A 23,286-nucleotide genomic window follows, 5' to 3' on the forward strand; every position below is an offset into this window, starting at 1 on the left:
TACCCATCGCTCCACAAAGGCCGCGGCCCTTGCAGAGCAAGGGGAACCACTACTTCAAGGCCTCAAAGCGAGTGACGTAACCGATTGAAACGCTATTAGCGCGCACCACCGCTAACTAGCTAGCCATTTCACATCCGTTACACATAGACAATAAACAGCTAGTAGCAGCAGTGTACAAAACAAAGGGGGGGGTGGTCAATGTAAATAGTCCGGTGGCCATTTGATTAGATGTTCAGGAGTCTTATGGCTTGGGGGTAGAAGCTGTTAAGGAGCCTTTTGGTCCTAGACTTGGCGCTCCGGTACCGCTTGCCGTGCCTAGCAGAGAAAACAGTCTATGACTTTGGTCCTAGACTTGGCGCTCCGGTACAGCTTTCCGTGCCTAGCAGAGAAAACAGTCTATGACTTTGGTCCAAGACTTGGCGCTCCGGTACCGCTTGCCGTGCGGTAGCAGAGAAAACAGTCTATGACTTTGGTCCTAGACTTGGTGCTCCGGTACCGCTTGCCGTGCGTGCGGTAGCAGAGAAAACAGTCTATGACTTGGGTGACTGGAGTCTCTGACAAATGTATTGGCTTTCCTCTGACACCGCCTGGTATATAGGTCCTGGATGGCAGGAAGCTTGGCCCCAGTGATGTACTGGGCCGTACGCACTACCCTCTGTAGCGCCTTATAGTCAGATGCGGAGCAGTTGCCATACCAGGCGGTGATGCAACCGGTCAGGATAGTCTGGACTAAAACACAATTCTATTATTATGGTATCAAAATAGCATACCGTTCAGTCTACATTTGTTTTATTAGTAGTCAAGAAAACAGCTAAATTAGCTTTTAAAACAACGAATAAAACAACATCTCACAACACAACCGCTCCCCTACATATTACCGTTTTAAAATGTTTGTCAATCTTAAAGTATTTTTGTCTGTAATGTCTTTTTCGTTATGTGTCGGAACCCAGGAAGACGAGCCATTGGAGTCGGCTAATGGGGATCCCAATAAAACCTCAATCTAAAAACATAATAATATACAGTCTAGAGCCACATGAAGAGCCATGTCTGTGTCTGTACACCGTTTCTAGACCACCTCCTAGTGGTGATAGACAACCATGTCTCTGTCTGTACACCGTTTCTAGACCACCTCCTAGTGGTGATAGACAGCCATGTCTGTGTCTGTACACCGTTTCAACACCACCTCCTAGTGGTGATAGACAACCATGTCTCTGTCTGTACACCGTTTCTAGACCACCTCCTAGTGGTGATAGACAACCATGTCTCTGTCTGTACACCGTTTCTAGAGCACCTCCTAGTGGTGATAGACAACCATGTCTCTGTCTGTACACCGTTTCTAGAGCACCTCCTAGTGGTGATAGACAACCATGTCTCTGTCTGTACACCGTTTCTAGACCACCTCCTAGTGGTGATAGACAACCATGTCTCTGTCTGTACACCGTTTCTAGAGCACCTCCTAGTGGTGATAGACAACCATGTCTCTGTCTGTACACCGTTTCTAGAGCACCTCCTAGTGGTGATAGACAACCATGTCTCTGTCTGTACACCGTTTCAAGACCACCTCCTAGTGGTGATAGACAACCATGTCTCTGTCTGTACACCGTTTCTAGAGCACCTCCTAGTGGTGATAGACAACCATGTCTCTGTCTGTACACCGTTTCAAGACCACCTCCTAGTGGTGATAGACAACCATGTCTCTGTCTGTACACCGTTTCTAGACCACCTCCTAGTGGTGATAGACAACCATGTCTCTGTCTGTACACCGTTTCAACACCACCTCCTAGTGGTGATAGACAACCATGTCTCTGTCTGTACACCGTTTCAAGACCACCTCCTAGTGGTGATAGACAACCATGTCTCTGTCTGTACACCGTTTCAAGAGCACCTCCTAGTGGTGATAGACAACCATGTCTGTGTCTGTACACCGTTTCAAGACCACCTCCTAGTGGTGATAGACAACCATGTCTCTGTCTGTACACCGTTTCAAGAGCACCTCCTAGTGGTGATAGACAACCATGTCTCTGTCTGTACACCGTTTCTAGACCACCTCCTAGTGGTGATAGACAACCATGTCTCTGTCTGTACACCGTTTCAAGACCACCTCCTAGTGGTGATAGACAACCATGTCTCTGTCTGTACACCGTTTCTAGAGCACCTCCTAGTGGTGATAGACAACCATGTCTCTGTCTGTACACCGTTTCAAGACCACCTCCTAGTGGTGATAGACAACCATGTCTCTGTCTGTACACCGTTTCAAGAGCACCTCCTAGGGGTGATAGACAACCATGTCTCTGTCTGTACACCGTTTCTAGAGCATCTATCGATGATAGATGGGCAAAGACACTGTATTTATTTGAGCTCTGAGGTTTTATAAATCAAACTGTTGTCAAAACTTGTCATCATTGGTTAAAGCATTTCAGACAGAAAACCTTATAAAAAACAACAGATTATTATGCTCATCTAATCAAAAATAATAAAATGGTTTTAAAATGTGATTGCTCTGTGTGAGTTGTGCAAGCGATAGATAGAGAGATTTGAAATGTATATATTCCTTTGGAACTTGTGTGTGAGAGAGAGAGAGAGCACACAAGCTGTGCGTAAAAGTAGCCGCCGGCCACCATACGTGCATGTAAAAGTGAAGTGCAGTGTAACAGATTAACAACACATTTGATTGGTTTAAAACCCGCATGCCCAATACTCTAAAAACTAACAGGGGTCATTGAGATTTGTGGAGTTGTTGAAGCGCGCTATAAATCTGAGCGCCTCACGGGACAATCCTCTAGATTAGCGGTTGACGCACAGGATGGATTTGGTAGATAGCAACCTGATACTGTACGGTACCGTACTGGTCGGTATACAGGGACGGGATGATCTACAATGGACGAATGAAATGCTTTAAATGTAACGTATCGATGGATTTCGCTACTCTTCCATTATCAAATGATTTGTTGTTATTGTTGTTATTAGGATAGAATGTGTGTAGTCCTAACGGTTAAATAGACTAGATGAGCTATGACTGGAGAGCTAAATACGGACCATTCCTGTTTGGATTCCAAAAGGAAGAGACCCAACGGAATGGTGGCAGATTTGGTGCGTTACAACACTGTCTTGTGGGACGTTTGTGATGGAGCCGTTTTACTTTCTCACTAAAACAAGCAGATGTAAGAATGCGTAACAGTACTTTAATGGTTGGAAGTAATGTCTAAACATTTTGGCTAAATATTAATGTATTTTCGGGTTCTGCTTGCTCACTAACATCAGATAACAATCTCAGGTATGCAAGCGTAGACTACATTTAGCTGGCATGCCAAGTGTGTGAATAGGAGGAACTTTAAAATATCTATCCCGCCATTGTGCCCTTGGGTAGGGCGCTTAACCTATGACCTGCTCCATAGCCGCTGTACGGCCACTGACCGACCCGTGCCTCTCTCAACGTGTGTTTCTACACCGAGGAGGATTTGGAAAGGCAGAAGACAACTTTCCTTTTGAAGTTTCACCCAACAATGGACGACACGATTATATTCTACTCTGTTCTGTTGTCGTAGAACACCGCAGTTCAAAATGAACGTGTTGAAAATGAGGAAAACCGTATTAAAAGAAGCGGTTAAACGCTTTCCGTGGCTAGCCAACGTTACTCTGTATGGCTGCCTGTTTGCCGGCGGCGACTTCGTTCATCAGATGATCGCACAAAGAGAAGAGATGGACTGGAAACACACCAGAAATGTTGCCATAGTGGCCATCAGTTTCCATGGAAACTTTAATTATTTCTGGTTGCGGGCTTTGGAAAGCTGTTTCCCGGGAAAATCTCCCGGAATGCTCTTCCGCAAACTACTCCTGGACCAAAGTTTTGCATCACCCTTGGCAACGAGTGTCTTCTACACAGGTAACGTGCATTTTACTGTGGAAAGTTTAATTGAAGTGTATCTATTGCAGCCTACAACAATATTCGAAATTTCTAATGTGGCCTACATAGAATAACCATATATATAGAAACAGACCAATGCGTCATGTCCATTGGGTAATAGGCCTAGGCTAGGCTACTCTCCTCTAGCCTAACCTTGGATGTGTGTATTTGTAAATGTTGAATGTCGATGAACTGAATGCAGTGTTCTGACGTGTACTCGTTCAAAAGGTCATGTGCAAAATGCACGAGGTTTGAGTGATGCGTGAAATGGGCACAAGTGTGACCTACAGTTTGTACTCTCTCGTCTTCTTCTGCAGGAGTGAGTTTCTTGGAGAATAAAGACGATGTCTTCGAGGACTGGAGAGAAAAGTTCCTCAACACGTACAAGGTAAGATGAAATCAGAACGAACCGGAACCGACCGAGAGGCCGGCCCACGCATACAGGCAGAGAAGGAAAGTCACCTTCCGCCTGCCTGGTGTGAGCTCACCCCCTATTAACCCAGATTATGGCACCGCTTTTGCGCAGCAATGGGCAGGCGGCCAGGGATACTGCAATGCATGACTATTACTGCCAGTGGAAAACATATAACGAGCACAACTCTTCCAGGCCCAACAACCGTTGTAAAATAATACTGAGTTCTGGGTAGAACATATTCCCCCTATTGAAATCAGATAAAGGGCAGTGTAGAAAGTTAGAGGAGTCCTGCTGGAAGAAGTCCCATTGATCTGAGTGGTTTGAATACAGCTCTGGTCATATAGAGAGGAGTGCTGCTGGAAGAAGTCCCATTGATCTGAGTGGTTTGAATACAGCTCTGGTCATATAGAGAGGAGTGCTGCTGGAAGAAGTCCCATTGATCTGAGTGGTAGGAATACAGCTCTGGACATATAGAGAGGGGTGTTGCTGGAAGAAGTCCCATTGATCTGAGTGGTAGGAATACAGCTCTGGACATATAGAGAGGGGTGTTGCTGGAAGAAGTCCCATTGATCTGAGTGGTAGGAATACAGCTCTGGTCATATAGAGAGGGGTGCTGCTGGAAGAAGTCCCATTGATCTGAGTGGTAGGAATACAGCTCTGGTCATATAGAGAGAGCGGTGCTACTGGAAGAAGTCCCATTGATCTGAGTGGTAGGAATACAGCTCTGGACATATAGAGAGGGGTGTTGCTGGATGAAGTCCCATTGATCTGAGTGGTAGGAATACAGCTCTGGACATATAGAGAGGGGTGTTGCTGGATGAAGTCCCATTGATCTGAGTGGTAGGAATACAGCTCTGGACATATAGAGAGGAGTGCTGCTGGAAGAAGTCTCTGATTGTTATATAAGTGGCAAATCAAGCTTTATTTAAAGTGCTTTATCACAGTCTCGCAATCCACTTTATAAAGGAAATACAAACAGAGAGATAAACTCAGCAGACATAGATACAGACAGACAGACAGACGGGTGAACAGACAGGAAGACAGACAGACAGACAGACGGGTGAACAGACAGGAAGACACAAATGAGAGGCAGACAGACAGACGGGTGAACAGACAGGAAGACATAAATGAGAGGCAGACAGACAGACAGACGGGTGAACAGACAGGAAGACATAAATGAGAGGCAGACAGACCAGACCTGCTTGTCAGTTTGATGTGAAGGATCTGTTCTAGAACGGAGCTAATGGAATACTGTATTTGACTTGGTTTGATTATTAACATGTATCTTGTCTCTTTGAATTTCAGACTGGACTCATGTACTGGCCTTTCATGCAGGTAAATGATAAGGATGCTATTGATAGACAGTGTATCACTGTCCTGTAAATATCCCAGTGTATTGATGATAAACTATATTGTGTTAAGACATAACATCATGCTCTGAAATGTCCCCACCAACTAATACACACGCAGCGGAATTTACTATAAACATCCGGTTGAGCCTGTGCTGTGTCAATACAGTAATGTCACACACACACACACACACACACACACACACACACACACACACACAGCTATCCTTCTCCGTTCTATTTCAGTATGATGGTTTATTTACTGTTAGAGAAAACCACCGTCCTCTGTGGAAGTGATGATCTGATGTCATAACAGGGTGCTGGAATTCTTTATGTTTGTGCTTTTCTAATAACTAATGTCTGTGTTCTATTCATGTGTTGTTCCAATAACTAATGTCTGTGTTCTATTCATGTGCTGTTCTAATAACTAATGTCTGTGTTCTATTCATGTGCTGTTCTAATAACTAATGTCTGTGTTCTATTCATGTGCTGTTCTAATAACTAATGTCTGTGTTCTATTCATGTGCTGTTCTAATAACTAATGTCTGTGTTCTATTCATGTGCTGTTCTAATAACTAATGTCTGTGTTCTATTCATGTGCTGTTCTAATAACTAATGTCTGTGTTCTATTCATGTGTTGTTCCAATAACTAATGTCTGTGTTCTATTCATGTGCTGTTCTAATAACTAATGTCTGTGTTCTATTCATGTGCTGTTCTAATAACTAATGTCTGTGTTCTATTCATGTGCTGTTCTAATAACTAATGTCTGTGTTCTATTCATGTGCTGTTCTAATAACTAATGTCTGTGTTCTATTCATGTGCTGTTCTAATAACTAATGTCTGTGTTCTATTCATGTGCTGTTCTAATAACTAATGTCTGTGTTCTATTCATGTGCTGTTCTAATAACTAATGTCTGTGTTCTATTCATGTGTTGTTCCAATAACTAATGTCTGTGTTCTATTCATGTGCTGTTCTAATAACTAATGTCTGTGTTCTATTCATGTGCTGTTCTAATAACTAATGTCTGTGTTCTATTCATGTGCTGTTCTAATAACTAATGTCTGTGTTCTATTCATGTGCTGTTCTAATAACTAATGTCTGTGTTCTATTCATGTGCTGTTCTAATAACTAATGTCTGTGTTCTATTCATGTGCTGTTCTAATAACTAATGTCTGTGTTCTATTCATGTGATGTTCTAATAACTAATGTCTGTGTTCTATTCATGTGCTGTTCTAATAACTAATGTCTGTGTTCTATTCATGTGCAGTTCTAATAACTAATGTCTGTGTTCTATTCATGTGCTGTTCCAATAACTAATGTCTGTGTTCTATTCATGTGCTGTTCCAATAACTAATGTCTGTGTTCTATTCATGTGCTGTTCTAATAACTAATGTCTGTGTTCTATTCATGTGCTGTTCTAATAACTAACGTCTGTGTTCTATTCATGTGCTGTTCTAATAACTAATGTCTGTGTTCTATTCATGTGCAGTTCTAATAACTAATGTCTGTGTTCTATTCATGTGCTGTTCCAATAACTAATGTCTGTGTTCTATTCATGTGCTGTTCCAATAACTAATGTCTGTGTTCTATTCATGTGCTGTTCTAATAACTAATGTCTGTGTTCTATTCATGTGCTGTTCTAATAACTAACGTCTGTGTTCTATTCATGTGCTGTTCTAATAACTAATGTCTGTGTTCATGCAAGTGACTGACTGAACGAATCCTCACTATCTGTAGCTGCAATTTGTCAGTACGCCCAGACCTTTGTTTTGAGAACGAAAGATATCTCAGTTTCAAGGTCTCAGCTTAGAGAGAAGAAGCCTCGTGAGGTGTTGGTCTGTCACATGTTATGAACTAGTATTGGTCTGTCACATGTTATGAACCAGTATTGGTCTGTCACATGTTATGAACCAGTATTGGTCTGTCACATGTTATGAACCAGTATTGGTCTGTCACATGTTATGAACCAGTATTGGTCTGTCACATGTTAAGAACCAGTATTGGTCTGTCACATGTTATGAACCAGTATTGGTCTGTCACATGTTATGAACCAGTATTGGTCTGTCACATGTTATGAACCAGTGTTGGTCTGTCACATGTTATGAACCAGTGTTGGTCTGTCACATGTTATGAACCAGTATTGGTCTGTCACATGTTATGAACCAGTGTTGGTCTGTCACATGTTATGAACCAGTGTTGGTCTGTCACATGTTATGAACCAGTGTTGGTCTGTCACATGTTATGAACCAGTGTTGGTCTGTCACATGTTATGAACCAGTGTTGGTCTGTCACATGTTATGAACCAGTGTTGGTCTGTCACATGTTATGAACCAGTGTTGGTCTGTCACATGTTATGAACCAGTGTTGGTCTGTCACATGTTATGAACCAGTGTTGGTCTGTTACATGTTATGAACCAGTGTTGGTCTGTCACATGTTATGAACCAGTGTTGGTCTGTTACATGTTATGAACCAGTGTTGGCATGTCACATGTTATGAACCAGTATTGGTCTGTCACATGTTATGAACCAGTGTTGGTCTGTCACATGTTATGAACCAGTATTGATCTGTTACATGAATGAAACAAAACGGTAATGAATAGTTAATTTTGCTACATAATGCAAATATAACATGTCTGTGTATGGCCGTATATAGGACAACTGCTGGGACTGCCCCAGCAGAGCCCCTGATTGACATGTGTACTATGGTGCATTGAGTTGGTTGGAAACACACACACACCTGTCAGTCAGAGGGGCATGTGCAGTGTGCTGTAATACAATACTAGTGTTCTTTTCTGAATCACTTCAAACTGACACCTGTTTTTATCTCTCCCTCCCTCTTCTACCCTCTCCTTCCCCCTCCCCCCTCCCTCTCCCCTCCCTCCCTCCCCAGTTCCTAAACTTCCTCCTGATGCCTCTGTACCTGAGGACAGTCTTCATGGGCTGCTGTGCGTTCCTGTGGGCCACCTTCCTGTGTTTCTCCCGGCAGAGCGGGGACGGTACGGCCAGCGTGGCCCTCGCCTTCGTCCTGTATCCCAAACAGAGGCTGCAGGCCGCCCGGGAGGCCCACCTCGCACGCAGGAAACAGAAAGAAGAGGAAGAACAGCAGCAGAGCACTGACAACTAACTGAATTGGTTCAATGAGATTGGATTCAGGAAACAGGAAACAGAAGAGGACCTGCACTGACAACTGAACTGCTAAAATGTTATTTCAAATGAAATTTCAACAAAACGTTGGTATATCTCCCTGTCTCCAAGGGCAACAAGACAAGGAACGAGGGCGTGGTTAGAGGGTGAGAACACAATGTCATCATGTGAGGCCAGGCCAGGCTCTTACAAAAAAACACAGAGAACTTAATCAGTTGGGTTGAATATAACTTTATTGATATCCTCAGGGGCAAGGAGGAGTGAATATAACTTTATTGATATCCTCAGGGGCAAGGATGAGTGAATATAACTTTATTGATATCCTCAGGGGCAAGGAGGAGTGAATATAACTTTATTGATATCCTCAGGGGCAAGGAGGAGCGAATATAACTTTATTGATATCCCCAGAGGCAAGGAGGAGTGAATATAACTTGATTGAATATAACTTTATTGATATCCTCAGGGGCAAGGAGGAGGCATTGTTGGAGCACAGTTATATAATTTAAGCCTACTGTACATATACAAATACATTCATCTAATACTATGCCAGCAACACATACAGTGGGCCTAATACCTCCCTCTAATACTATGCCAGCAACATGTACAGTGGGCCTAATACCTCCCTCTAATACTATGCCAGCAACATGTAACAGTGGGCCTAATACCTCCATCTAATACTATGCCAGCAACACGTAAAGTGGACCTAATACCTCCATCTAATACTATGCCAGCAACATGTACAGTGGGCCTAATACCTCCATCTAATACTATGCCAGCAACACGTAAAGTGGACCTAATACCTCCATCTAATACTATGCCAGCAACACGTACAGTGGGCCTACATTACAAACGTTACATCACTGATTCAATTCAACACAACTTTATCAATCCCGTCAAGGGCAACCCAGAAAGCACAGTCGGACACGGAACACATTACTTCCAGACATTCAGACTGTACAGGTGTAGAAGTGCAATACATTTAGTGAAACAGAAGTTACTCTGAGACGCTTGATACATACAAACAACTCCAGGGGCCGTAGATGTAAGACAAACATGTTGGGTGGATGAGAGAGGTGGTGTTAGATGTTGTGATTACAGGGATGTTCCTCGGGGAGAGGTGGTGTCAGATGTTGTGATTACAGGGATGTTCCTCAGGGAGAGGTGGTGTTGTGATTACAGGGATGTTCCTCAGGGAGAGGTGGTGTTAGATAATGTGATTACAGGGATGTTCCTCAGGGAGAGGTGGTGTTAGATAATGTGATTACAGGGATGTTCCTCAGGAAGAGGTGGTGTTAGATGATGTGATTACAGGGATGTTCCTCAGGGAGAGGTGGTGTTAGATAATGTGATTACAGGGATGTTCCTCAGGGAGAGGTGGTGTCAGATGTTGTGATTACAGGGATGTTCCTCAGGGAGAGGTGGTGTCAGATGTTGTGATTACAGGGATGTTCCTCAGGGAGAGGTGGTGTTAGATAATGTGATTACAGGGATGTTCCTCAGGGAGAGGTGGTGTTAGATAATGTGATTACAGGGATGTTCCTCAGGGAGAGGTGGTGTCAGATGTTGTGATTACAGGGATGTTCCTCAGGGAGAGGTGGTGTTAGATGTTGTGATAACAGGGATGTTCCTCAGGGAGAGGAGGTGTTGTGATTACAGGGATGTTCCTCAGGGAGAGGTGGTGTTGTGATTACAGGGATGTTCCTCAGGGAGAGGTGGTGTTGTGATTACAGGGATGTTCCTCAGGGAGAGGTGGTGTCAGATGTTGTGATTACAGGGATGTTCCTCAGGGAGAGGTGGTGTTAGATGTTGTGATTACAGGGATGTTCCTCGGGGAGAGGTGGTGTCAGATGTTGTGATTACAGGGATGTTCCTCAGGAAGAGGTGGTGTTAGATGATGTGATTACAGGGATGTTCCTCAGGAAGAGGTGGTGTTAGATGATGTGATTACAGGGATGTTCCTCGGGGAGAGGTGGTGTCAGATGTTGTGATTACAGGGATGTTCCTCAGGGAGAGGTGGTGTTAGATAATGTGATTACAGGGATGTTCCTCAGGGAGAGGTGGTGTTGTGATTACAGGGATGTTCCTCAGGGAGAGGTGGTGTCAGATGTTGTGATTACAGGGATGTTCCTCAGGGAGAGGTGGTGTTGTGATTACAGGGATGTTCCTCAGGGAGAGGTGGTGTTAGATGTTGTGATTACAGGGATGTTCCTCAGGGAGAGGTGGTGTTGTGATTACAGGGATGTTCCTCAGGGAGAGGTGGTGTTGTGATTACAGGGATGTTCCTCAGGGAGAGGTGGTGTTAGATGTTGTGATTACAGGGATGTTCCTCAGGGAGAGGTGGTGTTGTGATTACAGGGATGTTCCTCAGGAAGAGGTGGTGTCAGATGTTGTGATTACAGGGATGTTCCTCAGGGAGAGGTGGTGTTAGATGTTGTGATTACAGGGATGTTCCTCAGGAAGAGGTGGTGTTAGATGTTGTGATTACAGGGATGTTCCTCAGGGAGAGGTGGTGTCAGATGTTGTGATTACAGGGATGTTCCTCAGGGAGAGGTGGTGTTGTGATTACAGGGATGTTCCTCAGGGAGAGGTGGTGTTGTGATTACAGGGATGTTCCTCAGGGAGAGGTGGTGTTGTGATTACAGGGATGTTCCTCAGGGAGAGGTGGTGTTAGATAATGTGATTACAGGGATGTTCCTCAGGGAGAGGTGGTGTTGTGATTACAGGGATGTTCCTCAGGGAGAGGTGGTGTCAGATGTTGTGATTACAGGGATGTTCCTCAGGGAGAGGTGGTGTTGTGATTACAGGGATGTTCCTCAGGGAGAGGTGGTGTTAGATGTTGTGATTACAGGGATGTTCCTCGGGGAGAGGTGGTGTCAGATGTTGTGATTACAGGGATGTTCCTCAGGGAGAGGTGGTGTTGTGATTACAGGGATGTTCCTCAGGGAGAGGTGGTGTTAGATGTTGTGATTACAGGGATGTTCCTCAGGGAGAGGTGGTGTTAGATGTTGTGATTACAGGGATGTTCCTCAGGGAGAGGTGGTGTTAGATGTTGTGATTACAGGGATGTTCCTCAGGAAGAGGTGGTGTTAGATGTTGTGATTACAGGGATGTTCCTCAGGGAGAGGTGGTGTTGTGATTACAGGGATGTTCCTCAGGGAGAGGTGGTGTTGTGATTACAGGGATGTTCCTCAGGAAGAGGTGGTGTTAGATGTTGTGATTACAGGGATGTTCCTCAGGGAGAGGTGGTGTTGTGATTACAGGGATGTTCCTCAGGAAGAGGTGGTGTTAGATGTTGTGATTACAGGGATGTTCCTCAGGAAGAGGTGGTGTCAGATGTTGTGATTTGCAGAGATGTTCCTCAGGAAGAGGTGGTGTCAGATGTTGTGATTTGCAGGGATGTTCCTCAGGAAGAGGTGGTGTTAGATGTTGTGATTACAGGGATGTTCCTCAGGAAGAGGTGGTGTTAGATGTTGTGATTTGCAGAGATGTTCCTCAGGGAGAGGTGGTGTCAGATGTTGTGATTACAGGGATGTTCCTCAGGAAGAGGTGGTGTTAGATGTTGTGATTACAGGGATGTTCCTCAGGGAGAGGTGGTGTTGTGATTACAGGGATGTTCCTCAGGGAGAGGTGGTGTTGTGATTACAGGGATGGTCCTCAGGGAGAGGTGGTGTTAGATGTTGTGATTACAGGGATGTTCCTCAGGGAGAGGTGGTGTCAGATGTTGTGATTACAGGGATGTTCCTCAGGAAGAGGTGGTGTTGTGATTACAGGGATGTTCCTCAGGGAGAGGTGGTGTTAGATGTTGTGATTACAGGGATGTTCCTCAGGAAGAGGTGGTGTTAGATGTTGTGATTACAGGGATGTTCCTCAGGGAGAGGTGGTGTTGTGATTACAGGGATGTTCCTCAGGGAGAGGTGGTGTTGTGATTACAGGGATGTTCCTCAGGGAGAGGTGGTGTTAGATGTTGTGATTACAGGGATGTTCCTCAGGGAGAGGTGGTGTTGTGATTACAGGGATGTTCCTCAGGGAGAGGTGGTGTTGTGATTACAGGGATGTTCCTCAGGGAGAGGTGGTGTTGTGATTACAGAGATGTTCCTCAGGGAGAGGTGGTGTTGTGATTACAGGGATGTTCCTCAGGGAGAGGTGGTGTTAGATGTTGTGTTTTGCAGAGATGTTCTTCAGGGTGTGTATTTGATGTTCATGTATATATGTAAAATGTGTTTATTCTATGCTCTCAATTTCTATGTCCCATCGGTTGTGCCTTCTGTTGGTAACAAGAGCCCTTCATGTTCTGGTCTAGATTTAGTTAGTTCTTACTCAGAGAAACTGTGTGTGTTTTTGTGGCTTTTTGTGTGTGTGTGTGTGTGTGTGTGTGTGTGTGTGTGTGTGTGTATATATATATTTATACAGTACCAGTCAAAAGTTTGGACATACCTATTCTTTCAAGGGTTTTTCTTTATATTTACTATTTTCTACGTTGTAGAATAATAATGTAGACATCAAAACTATGAAATAACACATTTGGAATCATGTAGTAACCAAAAAAGTGTTGAACAAATCTAAATATATTTTATATTTTGGATTCTTCAAAGTAGCTACCCTTTGCCTTGATGACAGCTTTGCACACTCTTGGCATTCTCTCAACCAGCTTCACCTGGAATGCTTTTCCTACTGTCTTGAAGGAGTTCCCACATTTGCTGAGCACTTGTTGGCTACTTTTCTTCACTCTGCTGTCCAGCTCACCCCAATCCACCTCAATTGGGTTGAGATTGGATGATTGTGGAGGCCAGGTCATCTGATGCAGCACTCCATCACTCTCCTTCTTGATCAAATAGCCCTTACACAGCCTGGAGGTGTGTTGGGTCATTGTCCTGTTGAAAAACAAATGATAGTCCCACTAAGCGCAAACCAGATGGGATGGGGTATCTATGCAGAATGCTGTGGTAGCCATGCTGGTTAAGTGTGCCTTTAAATCACTGCTGTTTCTCTTTGCTTATTTGAGCTGTTCTTGCCATAATATGGACTTGGTCATTTGCCAAAAAGGGCTATCTTCTGTATACCACCCCCTACCTTGTCACAACACAACTGATTGGCTCAAACGCATTAAGAAGGAAAGAAATTCCACAAATTAACTTTTAACAAGGCACACCTGTTAATTGAAATGCATTCCAGGTGACTACCTCATGAAGCTGGTTGAGAGAATGCCAAGTGTGTTCAAAGCTGTCATCAAGGCAAAGGGTGGCAACTTTGAAGAATCTGTTTAATTTGTTTAAGACAACATTGGTTACTACATGATTCCATATGTGTTATTTCATAGTTTTGATGTCTTCACTATTATTCTACAATGTAAAAAAAATAATCCGTAGAATGAGTAGGTGTGTCCCAACTGTTGAATGGTACTGCTCAAGTGTTGTATAACTAGTCTTCCAGATTGACCATCGAAGGATAAAGTGCTATCCTGTCATGTTACTTGAATTGTCTATATATTTATTTGAACCTACTAGGTTGCCATCGACCCGGTTACCTTATAACGTACATATATCCATGAACAAGAGGTGAACCATTAGGGCTGCAAAATACCCCAAATTCCTAGGGTTTCCAGAAATACCCATTGGAGGATTCCCGGATGTCCTCCTTATTCCTTGCCAATTCCAGTTTTTTGTTTTTCCAACCCTGGGAATCTGGGAAAGTGTCAGGAACTTTGCATCCCATCAAGGTACTGAAGATCTGTAACATTCTTTACTTAAGTCAAACCTTACTGTAGAATTTTCCACAAATCCCGGTTGAAATATTCCTGGAATCTGAAGGGTATAAAGGAAGAAATCCAGGGATACTCTTACCTGGATTTCTGTAAATGTTGTTCAACCCGACTGTATAATCTACTTAAGTAGTGTTAATATTACAAATACTCAACATTCACTACCTGTGTACCTGTGTTCACTGTTTCATAGAAGAGTTGTGTTATGACATACGTTGAATGAATAGATAGAAATAAAATCCAAGGTCAAGTCATACCTCCTTTTCTTTGCCTCTTAAAGTAGGAGTTATCAAGTTAGTAGAGATACTTACTGTACCGAGGTATATTAGCCTCAAACCTCATAGGCTAAGATCAGGATTCAAATGATCGAGCTTTGTCGGCCTTAGCGCCATTTAAAATCAATTTCTCAATGAGCTGACGTACGTAGCGTTCACCATTAATGTGGTCTCTGCGACAAGGGAACATTGCCTTTTAAAGATACAATGCTGACAAAGAGCAGGCGGATTACATCCTAGACTAAATCTTCTGTCCTCCAAATACTGTACCATATTATTCCAATGGAATACATTATGGAGAACTACGCCATGTACAGTGTAGACACAAAGGACATTAACATCATGATATATATTTTAGCATATGTCAGAACAAGCAGTCAGTGTGAGATTGTTGACTAATGCTGTGCATCTTATTACTAAACTCAGCCAAAAAAAAGAAATGTAATCTCACTGTCTACTGCGTTTATTTTCAGAAAACTTAACATGTGTAAATATTTGTATGAACATAACAAGATTCAACAACTGAGACATAAACTGAACAAGTTCCACATACATGTGACTAACAGAAATGGTATAATGTGTTCCTGAACAAAGGGGGGGTCAAAATCAAAAGTAACAGTCAGTATCTGGTGTGGCCACCAGCTGCATTAAGTACTGCAGTGCATCTCCTCCTCATGGACTGCACCAGATTTGCCAGTTCTTGCTGTGAGATGTTACCCCACTCTTCCACCAAGGCACCTGCAAGTTCCCGGACATTTCTGGGGGGGAATTTCCCTGGACCTCACCCTCCGATCCAACAGGTCCCAGACGTGCTCAATGGGATTGAGATCCGGGCTCTTCGCTGGCCATGGCAGAACACTGACATTCCTGTATTGCAGGAAATCACGCACAGAATGAGCAGTATGGCATTGTCATGCTGGAGGGTCATGTCAGGATGAGCCTGCAGGAAGGGTACCACATGAGGGAGGAGGCTGTCTTCCCTGTAACGCACAGCGTTGAGATTGCCTGCAATGACAACAAGCTCAGTCCGATGATGCTGTGACACACCGCCCCAGACCATGACGGACTCTCCACCTCCAAATCGATCCCACTCCAGAGTACAGGCCTCGGTGTAACGCTCATTCCTTCGACGATAAACGCGAATCTGACCATCACCCCTGGTGACACAAAACCGTGACTCGTCAGTGAAGAGCACTTTTTGCCAGTCCTGTCTGGTCCAGCGACGGTGGGTTTGTGCCCATAGGCAACGTTGTTGCCGGTGAGGTCCTGCCTTACAACAGGCCTACAAGCCCTCAGTCCAGCCTCTCTCAGCCTATTGCGGACAGTCTGAGCACTGATGGATGGATTGTGCGTTCCTGGTGTAACTCGGGCAGTTGTTGTTGCCATCCTGTACCTGTCCCGCAGGTGTGATTTTCGGATGTACCGATCCTGTGCAGGTGTTGTTACACGTGGTCTGCCACTGCGAGGACGATCAGCTGTCCGTCCTGTAGCGCTGTCTTAGACGTCATTGGACATTGCAATTTATTGCCCTGGCCACATCTGCAGTCCTCATGTCTCCTTGCAGCATGCCTAAGGCACGTTCACGCAGATGAGCAGGGCACTTGCGCATCTTTCTTTTGGTGTTTTTCCAGAGTCAGTAGAAAGGACTCTTTAGTGTCATAAGTTTTCATAATTGTGACCTTAATTGCCGACCGTCTATAAGCTGTTAGTTTCTAAACGACCGTTCCACAGGTGCATGTTCATTAATTGTTTATGGTTCATTGAACAAGCATGGGAAACAGTGTTTAAACCCTTTACAATGAAGATCTGTGAGATTTATTTTTTTGCTGAGTTTATAACATGGTGTAGTAGAGCCTTCACTCTGTGTAGCAGAGTGAAGGCTAACCATAACATGGTGTAGTAGTCGACAGAGTGAAGGCTAACCATAACATGGTGTAGTAGTCGACAGAGTGAAGGCTCACCATAACATGGTGTATTAGTCGACAGAGTGAAGGCTCACCATAACATGGTGTAGTAGTGGGCAGAGTGAAGGCTCACCATAACATGGTGTAGTAGTGGGCAGAGTGAAGGCTCACCATAACATGGTGTAGTCGACAGCGTGAAGGCTCACCATAACATGGTGTAGTAGTGGGCAGAGTGAAGGCTCACCATAACATGGTGTAGTAGTGGGCAGAGTGAAGGCTCACCATAACATGGTGTAGTAGTGGGCAGAGTGAAGGCTCACCATAACATGGTGTAGTAGTGGGCAGAGTGAAGGCTCACCATAACATGGTGTAGTAGTCGACAGAGTGAAGGCTCACCATAACATGGTGTAGTAGTCGACAGAGTGAAGGCTCACCATAACATGGTGTAGTAGTGGGCAGAGTGAAGGCTCACCATAACATGGTGTAGTAGTGGGCAGAGTGAAGGCTCACCATAACATGGTGTAGTAGTGGGCAGAGTGAAGGCTCACCATAACATGGTGTAGTAGTGGGCAGAGTGAAGGCTCACCATAACATGGTGTAGTAGTGGGCAGAGTGAAGGCTCACCATAACATGGTGTAGTAGTCGGCAGAGTGAAGGCTCACCATAACATGGTGTAGTAGTGGGCAGAGTGAAGGCTCACCATAACATGGTGTAGTAGTGGGCAGAGTGAAGGCTCACCATAACATGGTGTAGTAGTCGGCAGAGTGAAGGCTCACCATAACATGGTGTAGTAGTCGGCAGAGTGAAGGCTCACCATAACATGGTGTAGTAGTCGGCAGAGTGAAGGCTCACCATAACATGGTGTAGTAGTCGGCAGAGTGAAGGCTCACCATAACATGGTGTAGTCGGCAGAGTGAAGGCTCACCATAACATGGTGTAGTCGGCAGAGTGAAGGCTCACCATAACATGGTGTAGTAGTCGGCAGAGTGAAGGCTCACCATAACATGGTGTAGTAGTCGGCAGAGTGAAGGCTCACCATAACATGGTGTAGTAGTCGGCAGAGTGAAGGCTCACCATAACATGGTGTAGTAGCCGACAGAGTGAAGGCTCACCATAACATGGTGTAGTCGTCGGCAGAGTGAAGGCTCACCATAACATGGTGTAGTAGTCGACAGAGTGAAGGCTCACCATAACGTAGTAGTCAGTGTTTCCCAATCCTGGTCCTTGGGAACCATTTTTGTTTTTGCACCAGCACTAACACACCTGATTGAAATAATGAAAAGCTTGTTGATTGGTTGAATTAAGTGTATTTGTGCGAGAGGGGAAAACCTCTTTGGGTTCCTAAGTCCAGAATTGGGAACCACTGGTGTAGACTGTTGGCTGGAATACATCAGTGACTTCCACCTTACATTTACATTTACATTTAAGTCATTTAGCAGACGCTCTTATCCAGAGCGACTTACAAATTGGTGCATTCACCTTATGATATCCAGTGGAACAACCACTTTACAATAGTGCATCTAACTCTTTTAAGGGGGGGGGGGGGGGTTAGAAGGATTACTTTATCCTATCCTAGGTATTCCTTAAAGAGGTGGGGTTTCAGGTGTCTCCGGAAGGTGGTGATTGACTCCGCTGACCTGGCGTCGTGAGGGAGTTTGTTCCACCATTGGGGTGCCAGAGCAGCGAACAGTTTTGACTGGTCTGAGCGGGAACTGTACTTCCTCAGAGGTAGGGAGGCGAGCAGGCCAGAGGTGGATGAACGCAGTGCCCTTGTTTGGGTGTAGGGCCTGATCAGAGCCTGAAGGTACGGAGGTGCAGTTCCCCTCACAGCTCCGTAGGCAAGCACCATGGTCTTGTAGCGGATGCGAGCTTCAACTGGAAGCCAGTGGAGAGAGCGGAGGAGCGGGGTGACGTGAGAGAACTTGGGAAAGTTGAACACCAGACGGGCTGCGGCATTCTGGATGAGTTGTAGGGGTTTAATGGCACAGGCAGGGAGCCCAGCCAACAGCGAGTTGCAGTAATCCAGACGGGAGATGACAAGTGCCTGGATTAGGACCTGCGCCGCTTCCTGCGTGAGGGAGGGTCGTACTCTGCGAATGTTGTAGAGCATGAACCTACAGGAACGGGTCACCGCCTTGATGTTAGTTGAGAACGACAGGGTGTTGTCCAGGATCACGCCAAGGTTCTTAGCACTCTGGGAGGAGGACACAATGGAGTTGTCAACCGTGATGGCGAGATCATGGAACGGGCAGTCCTTCCCCGGGAGGAAGAGCAGCTCCGTCTTGCCGAGGTTCAGCTTGACGTGGTGATCCGTCATCCACACTGAAATGTCTGCCAGACATGCAGAGATGCGATTCACCACCTGGTTATCAGAGGGGGGAAAGGAGAAGGTTAATTGTGTGTCGTCTGCATAGCAATGATAGGAGAGACCATGTGAGGATATGACAGAGCCAAGTGACTTGGTGTATAGCGAGAATAGGAGAGGGCCTAGAACAGAGCCCTGGGGGACACCAGTGGTGAGAGCACGTGGTGCGGAGACAGATTCTCGCCACGCCACCTGGTAGGAGCGACCTGTCAGGTAGGACGCAATCCAAGCGTGGGCCGCGCCGGAGATGCCCAGCTCGGAGAGGGTGGAGAGGAGGATCTGATGGTTCACAGTATCAAAGGCAGCCGATAGGTCTAGAAGGATGAGAGCAGAGGAGAGAGAGTTAGCTTTAGCAGTGCGGAGCGCCTCCGTGACACAGAGAAGAGCAGTCTCAGTTGAATGACTAGTCTTGAAACCTGACTGATTTGGATCAAGAAGGTCATTCTGAGAGAGATAGCAGGAGAGCTGGCCAAGGACGGCACGTTCAAGAGTTTTGGAGAGAAAAGAAAGAAGGGATACTGGTCTGTAGTTGTTGACATCGGAGGGATCGAGTGTAGGTTTTTTCAGAAGGGGTGCAACTCTCGCTCTCTTGAAGACGGAAGGGACGTAGCCAGCGGTCAAGGATGAGTTGATGAGCGAGGTGAGGTAAGGGAGAAGGTCTCCGGAAATGGTCTGGAGAAGAGAGGAGGGGATAGGGTCAAGCGGGCAGGTTGTTGGGCGGCCGGCCGTCACAAGACGCGAGATTTCATCTGGAGAGAGAGGGGAGAAAGAGGTCAAAGCACAGGGTAGGGCAGTGTGACCTTGACCTTCACTGTCATGGAGAGACAGACTAATCTCTTGCTCTGTTGGTGAAGACTGTTGTCTGTTGACTATGAGTGGCGTGTGATGTTGTCCATTTAGGTCCAACGTTGTGAGTTACAGCTCTACTTGGCGTTAGCCCGGTCCCAGATCTGGTTGAGATTTGGCCTACTCCTCCGTTGTCATCGTTGGCATGACAACTCCAGGAGGAGTCGGCAGAAGCAGACTGGCACCCAGGCTATCTTGGTGTGGAACACAATGTACTCTGACAGTGGTGCCACTGCCTTGACCTGGATAGATCACACAGTCAGGGTGCTGCGCAGTAGGAGGAGGTCAAAGGGCGGTGAATGAAGTGGACAGCAGAGCCATATATTTAGAAAAGCTCAGCCAGCTTTTAAAGAACTTTGAACATTGTTCTAAATTCTAGACATCCAGTTATATAGTATTGTTTAAATATTCCCTGTGAAATGTTTAACGGGGAGCCAAAATGGCTGCCTTAGAATCTTGTGGTGTCATGTAAATGCTACGTCAATGTCCCAACTCTAAATGTCTCTGATGGCCACTAATGGGAGTCTTGTTACAGTGTGTTCCCAGTCCTCACATTGTTTCAATAAACCACACAGGAGCATCAATCAAAGTGCAGTGTTATTTTACCTTGTGTTATTGGAATCCCCGGCAACCCCGTAATCTGAGCCCTTAGTGTGGTGGACGTGAAGATAAAACAACTTAATTTTGACCTCAACTTCTCTCGTACTGAAGGTCACTAAGGGCACATCCAAAATGGCACTCTATTCGCTATATAGTGCACTACTTTTGATCAGGACCCAGATCAAAAGTAGTCCACTATATAGGGAATAGTGTGCCAAGGACCTGGTCAAAAGTAGTCCACTATATAGGGAATAGTGTGCCAAGGACCTGGTCAAAAGTAGTCCACTAAGTAGGGAATAAGGTGCCAAGGACCTGGTCAAAAGTAGTCCACTATATAGGGAATAGTGTGCCAAGGACCTGGTCAAAAGTAGTCCACTATATAGGGAATAGTGTGCCAAGGACCTGGTCAAAAGTAGTCCACTAAGTAGAGAATAGAGTGCCAAGGACCTGGTCAAAAGTAGTCCACTAAGTAGGGAATAGGGTGCCAAGGACCTGGTCAAAAGTAGTCCACTATGTAGGGAATAGGGTGCCAAGGACCTGGTCAAAAGTAGTTCACTATGTAGGGAATAGGGTGCCATGCAGGCTATGCGTCTATGATTGACAGGTGAAGACACAGACACTGATCTGTTGAATCTGCTGTTGGTAGTGATACCACACGGTGGCCCAGACCAGACTTCATGGTTGACTGTAGTGTAAACATCATCTATTCTATTTAGAGAGAGAGCAGATCCTGTAGATTTCTCTTGGCGTCTATGTGTGTGTGTGTGAGAGAGAGCGAGAACAGTATGGGGCCCTGCCTGCTTAGTTAGCGTGTGGATTAACCAGGATCACATTGGTAATCTCTGAAGGCACAAAGTTACCCAGACATCCCTGCTTGGCTGACCTCTGACCCCTGGAAAATAAAGTATGTGAACTCACAGAACCTGGCTGGGCCCTGTCCAGAAACATCCCCTAACCCCTCTACCCATGGCCTAACCACTTCATGTAGTACTGGATAGCTGTCAGCAGGTTGGTCTCAACCCTGACTTCCATTTATGTCACATTTTCATGTAGTCTCCCACTGACATCAACACATGACTGAGTTATGGCCTAGGCCTCTGGGCTGTTTGTGTTGTTTCTGGGCAGGGCCCTGGAGAAGGCCTACTGTCTACTCTCTGTGGCCTAGGCCTCTGGGCTGTTTGTGTGTTTCTGGACAGGCCCTGGAGAAGGCCTACTGTCTACTCTGTGGCCTAGGCCTCTGGGCTGTTTGTGTGTTTCTGGACAGGGCCCTGGAGAAGGCCTACTGTCTACTCTCTGTGGCCTAGGCCTCTGGGCTGTTTGTGTGTTTCTGGACAGGGCCCTGGAGAAGGCCTACTGTCTACTCTCTGTGGCCTAGGCCTTTGGGCTGTTTGTGTGTTTCTGGACAGGCCCTGGAGAAGGCCTACTGTCTACTCTCTGTGGCCTAGGCCTCTGGGCTGTTTGTGTGTTTCTGGACAGGGCCCTGGAGAAGGCCTACTGTCTACTCTCTGTGGCCTAGGCCTTTGGGCTGTTTGTGTGTTTCTGGACAGGGCCCTGGAGAAGGCCTACTGTCTACTCTCTGTGGCCTAGGCCTCTGGGCTGTTTGTGTGTTTCTGGGCAGGGCCCTGGAGAAGGCCTACTGTCTACTCTCTGTGGCCTAGGCCTCTGGGCTGTTTGTGTGTTTCTGGGCAGGGCCCTGGAGAAGGCCTACTGTCTACTCTCTGTGGCCTAGGCCTCTGGGCTGTTTGTGTGTTTCTGGACAGGCCCTGGAGAAGGCCTACTGTCTACTCTCTGTGGCCTAGGCCTCTGGGCTGTTTGTGTGTTTCTGGACAGGCCCTGGAGAAGGCCTACTGTCTACTCTCTGTGGCCTAGGCCTCTGGGCTGTTTGTGTGTTTCTGGACAGGGCCCTGGAGAAGGCCTACTGTCTACTCTCTGTGGCCTAGGCCTCTGGGCTGTTTGTGTGTTTCTGGACAGGGCCCTGGAGAAGGCCTACTGTCTACTCTCTGTGGCCTAGGCCTTTGGGCTGTTTGTGTGTTTCTGGACAGGGCCCTGGAGAAGGCCTACTGTCTACTCTCTGTGGCCTAGGCCTCTGGGCTGTTTGTGTGTTTCTGGGCAGGGCCCTGGAGAAGGTCCTACTGTCTACTCTCTGTGGCCTAGGCCTCTGGGCTGTTTGTGTGTTTCTGGACAGGCCCTGGAGAAGGCCTACTGTCTACTCTCTGTGGCCTAGGCCTCTGGGCTGTTTGTGTGTTTCTGGACAGGCCCTGGAGAAGGCCTACTGTCTACTCTCTGTGGCCTAGGCCTCTGGGCTGTTTGTGTGTTTCTGGACAGGGCCCTGGAGAAGGCCTACTGTCTACTCTCTGTGGCCTAGGCCTCTGGGCTGTTTGTGTGTTTCTGGACAGGGCCCTGGAGAAGGCCTACTGTCTACTCTGCCGACATGGAGAATGGAATACTGCTCATCTGAAACTGTCCCAATGAATGCATCGACATTGGGATTTTATAATTTGTTGTTTCAAAGCAAAGTGTGTTTTGACTATAATGATGATCCATGTGTGTGTTTTGACTATAATGATGATCCATGTGTGTTTTGACTATAATGATGATGAAAATGGAATGGAAATGCCTTGGTCATAATGACTAACACATTTTATTACGATGGTTTGTAGAAATATACCCATTGTATAAATGGATAGATTAACAGTGGGTCAAATAAAGTGATTTAAAGTTTAA

At 45.8% G+C, this 23,286-nt stretch overlaps 1 protein-coding gene and 1 long non-coding RNA gene across 36 annotated transcripts; both read left to right on the forward strand.

Annotated features, from left to right (window-relative positions):
* Window positions 1-2,598: 2,598 nt before the first annotated feature.
* On the forward strand, window positions 2,599-14,826 carry LOC129832745 (mpv17-like protein). 35 transcript variants are annotated; one of them, XM_055896809.1, is made up of 7 exons: window positions 2,599-3,883; window positions 4,222-4,292; window positions 5,625-5,654; window positions 8,561-10,367; window positions 10,794-12,441; window positions 12,479-12,522; window positions 12,567-14,826. In XM_055896809.1, the coding sequence occupies exons 1-4, from the start codon at window positions 3,562-3,564 to the stop codon at window positions 8,792-8,794; spliced, it is 657 nt and encodes a 218-aa protein (XP_055752784.1). In that variant the 5' UTR covers window positions 2,599-3,561; the 3' UTR covers window positions 8,795-10,367; window positions 10,794-12,441; window positions 12,479-12,522; window positions 12,567-14,826. The 35 variants fall into 35 exon arrangements, with proteins under 35 accessions (XP_055752784.1, XP_055752907.1, XP_055752867.1 ...); XM_055896932.1 differs by having other exon boundaries at window positions 10,794-11,364; window positions 11,476-11,556; window positions 11,601-14,826; XM_055896892.1 differs by having other exon boundaries at window positions 10,794-12,691; window positions 12,729-14,826.
* Window positions 14,827-19,727: 4,901 nt separating this feature from the next.
* On the forward strand, window positions 19,728-23,286 carry LOC129832905 (uncharacterized). Its single transcript, XR_008756026.1, has 2 exons — window positions 19,728-22,688; window positions 22,830-23,286. It is a non-coding gene; the product is annotated as an uncharacterized LOC129832905 (long non-coding RNA).

The sequence above is a fragment of the Salvelinus fontinalis genome, chromosome 2 (assembly GCF_029448725.1).
Source record: "Salvelinus fontinalis isolate EN_2023a chromosome 2, ASM2944872v1, whole genome shotgun sequence".
In the NCBI taxonomy this organism is placed as follows: domain Eukaryota; kingdom Metazoa; phylum Chordata; class Actinopteri; order Salmoniformes; family Salmonidae; genus Salvelinus; species Salvelinus fontinalis.

Bases quoted from the DNA above. Each gene is read 5' to 3' on its own strand.
- LOC129832745 (XM_055896745.1), top strand. From the start codon at position 3,562: ATGAACGTGTTGAAAATGAGGAAAACCGTATTAAAAGAAGCGGTTAAA. The intron at 3,884-4,221 runs GTAACGTGCATT...CTTCTTCTGCAG, and splicing joins AACGAGTGTCTTCTACACAG to GAGTGAGTTTCTTGGAGAAT. The intron at 5,655-8,560 runs GTAAATGATAAG...CTCCCTCCCCAG, and splicing joins TGTACTGGCCTTTCATGCAG to TTCCTAAACTTCCTCCTGAT.